Raw genomic sequence first — 1511 nt, forward strand, 5'->3', positions numbered from 1 at the left:
CAACAGCAGATGCTGCTGCATAGTCAACTACATGTCCTGCTGCTGCAGCCCCCGCAGCATGCTTCTGTCAGCAGCCAGCTCTTTCTCTGTGCCTTTAGCTGCCGCAGGTAAGAATAGTTGTTGAGCCTTTGCCTTCAACTTCTTTTGCTTCCGAAGACCTCTAAAAGCACAGGGGCCCCGCCAGTGGCCCAAAACCCTAATTGACCTACGGGGGCCCCAGGGCCACTTGGGCCGCGAATACGTTGGGTGCTTTCTCCATGTGTATTAAAGCTCAATGTCAACAGCCATGACGTCTTCAAAGTGAGGCTTGTATTTGCTCAGGAATTCAATGTGGTGCGGGTGCTTGGAATATGTCTCGAGATCGCTTCTGTTGTTGAATTGGGAGTGGAGAACATGAGTGAAGCCCTTGGCTCTCTCGTGAGTAAAGGTGGGGCGGAAAAAAAGTGAAAAGGGAATTGTCGTGATGGAGTTTTTGAGGGCCTCTGCATCTGTTCCCATACTCTGCTGTACAGACACAGGTGTGTCTTGCTTGAACTTGAAACACACTATATGCACAAGACGCAGAGAGGAGGATTTGGCGCCTTCCATTGTCAAAAAGTAGATATTGTCAAAAGTAGATATTTACAACCAAAATTTCGGGAAAGAAGCGAAATAAAGGAACACGTAAAAAATATCAAATTCCACTCACCACCATCAGACCCCGTCGCTCTGTCCGCCCACCTGTGGCTCATGGCTGCAAGTGACTCTTACGCTTCACGACTAAGGATTTTGACCAATAATGACACACGCAATTCGAATGGCACTATATATATATTGTACTATAAAAATGCATTTTTATATACTGCCTGTCACTGTCCCCCTTGGAAAACTCGCTTTTTACAAATCAAACGACCATCACATGATTTTTGAATACATGCGAGACTGTTTCTATCACGCTACAACAGCTGAGTTCAACATAGCCGCGCCTTCTTCTTGTATAATTTTGTTTGAACATGTACGCGGAGCTATACTGAGCCGAGCCAGCTAGGAATAACTCTGACCAGAAGGGCTGGAGGGGCGCTAGCAGGGCCACACTAACAGAACCGTACAGGCTTAGTCCTGAAGCTAACTCGAAAGGACTTTTGAGAGCCTCAAATTGGAAGGCGCAGTGAAAGAGTGCTTCAGGCTTGTTGCTGCAAGCAACAAGACTAGCGCCTTGCAGTTTCTTCGCTCTCAAGCACATATGTGTAGTACTTACGCTTTTAAAAGTATCCACGCGTTCTTTGTTTTTTCGGTTGCCCGCACAAGTGCGCGCACAGCTAATACAATTAGACCATCGATTTGAATATTCCAATAGTGCGCACTTACGTGCCACCTTCTGCTAGGAAATATATTTGGTTTGGCGAGGAGGGAGAGAGAATTTGCCATTTGGGGTGTAATTATCGAATGGAAGCGGCGCATCTGAAAGGCGATTTCATCCGACGTTGCTCAAAGCGCCTTTGTGTGAAGCGCGTGGCAAAGATTCGTCGATG

At 46.9% G+C, this 1511-nt stretch overlaps 1 protein-coding gene across 1 annotated transcript; it reads right to left on the reverse strand.

Moving 5' to 3' along the window:
• Positions 1-264: 264 nt before the first annotated feature.
• ETH_00030045 (uncharacterized protein) lies at positions 265-588 on the reverse strand (the record flags this gene model as incomplete). The annotated part of the gene is made up of 1 exon (XM_013373471.1): positions 265-588. The coding sequence occupies one exon, from the start codon at positions 586-588 to the stop codon at positions 265-267; it is 324 nt and encodes a 107-aa protein (XP_013228925.1).
• Positions 589-1511: the final 923 nt, after the last annotated feature.

This window comes from Eimeria tenella, genomic scaffold, assembly GCF_000499545.2.
Source record: "Eimeria tenella Houghton genomic scaffold, Eth_scaff15, whole genome shotgun sequence".
Classification (NCBI taxonomy): Eukaryota; Apicomplexa; class Conoidasida; order Eucoccidiorida; family Eimeriidae; genus Eimeria; species Eimeria tenella.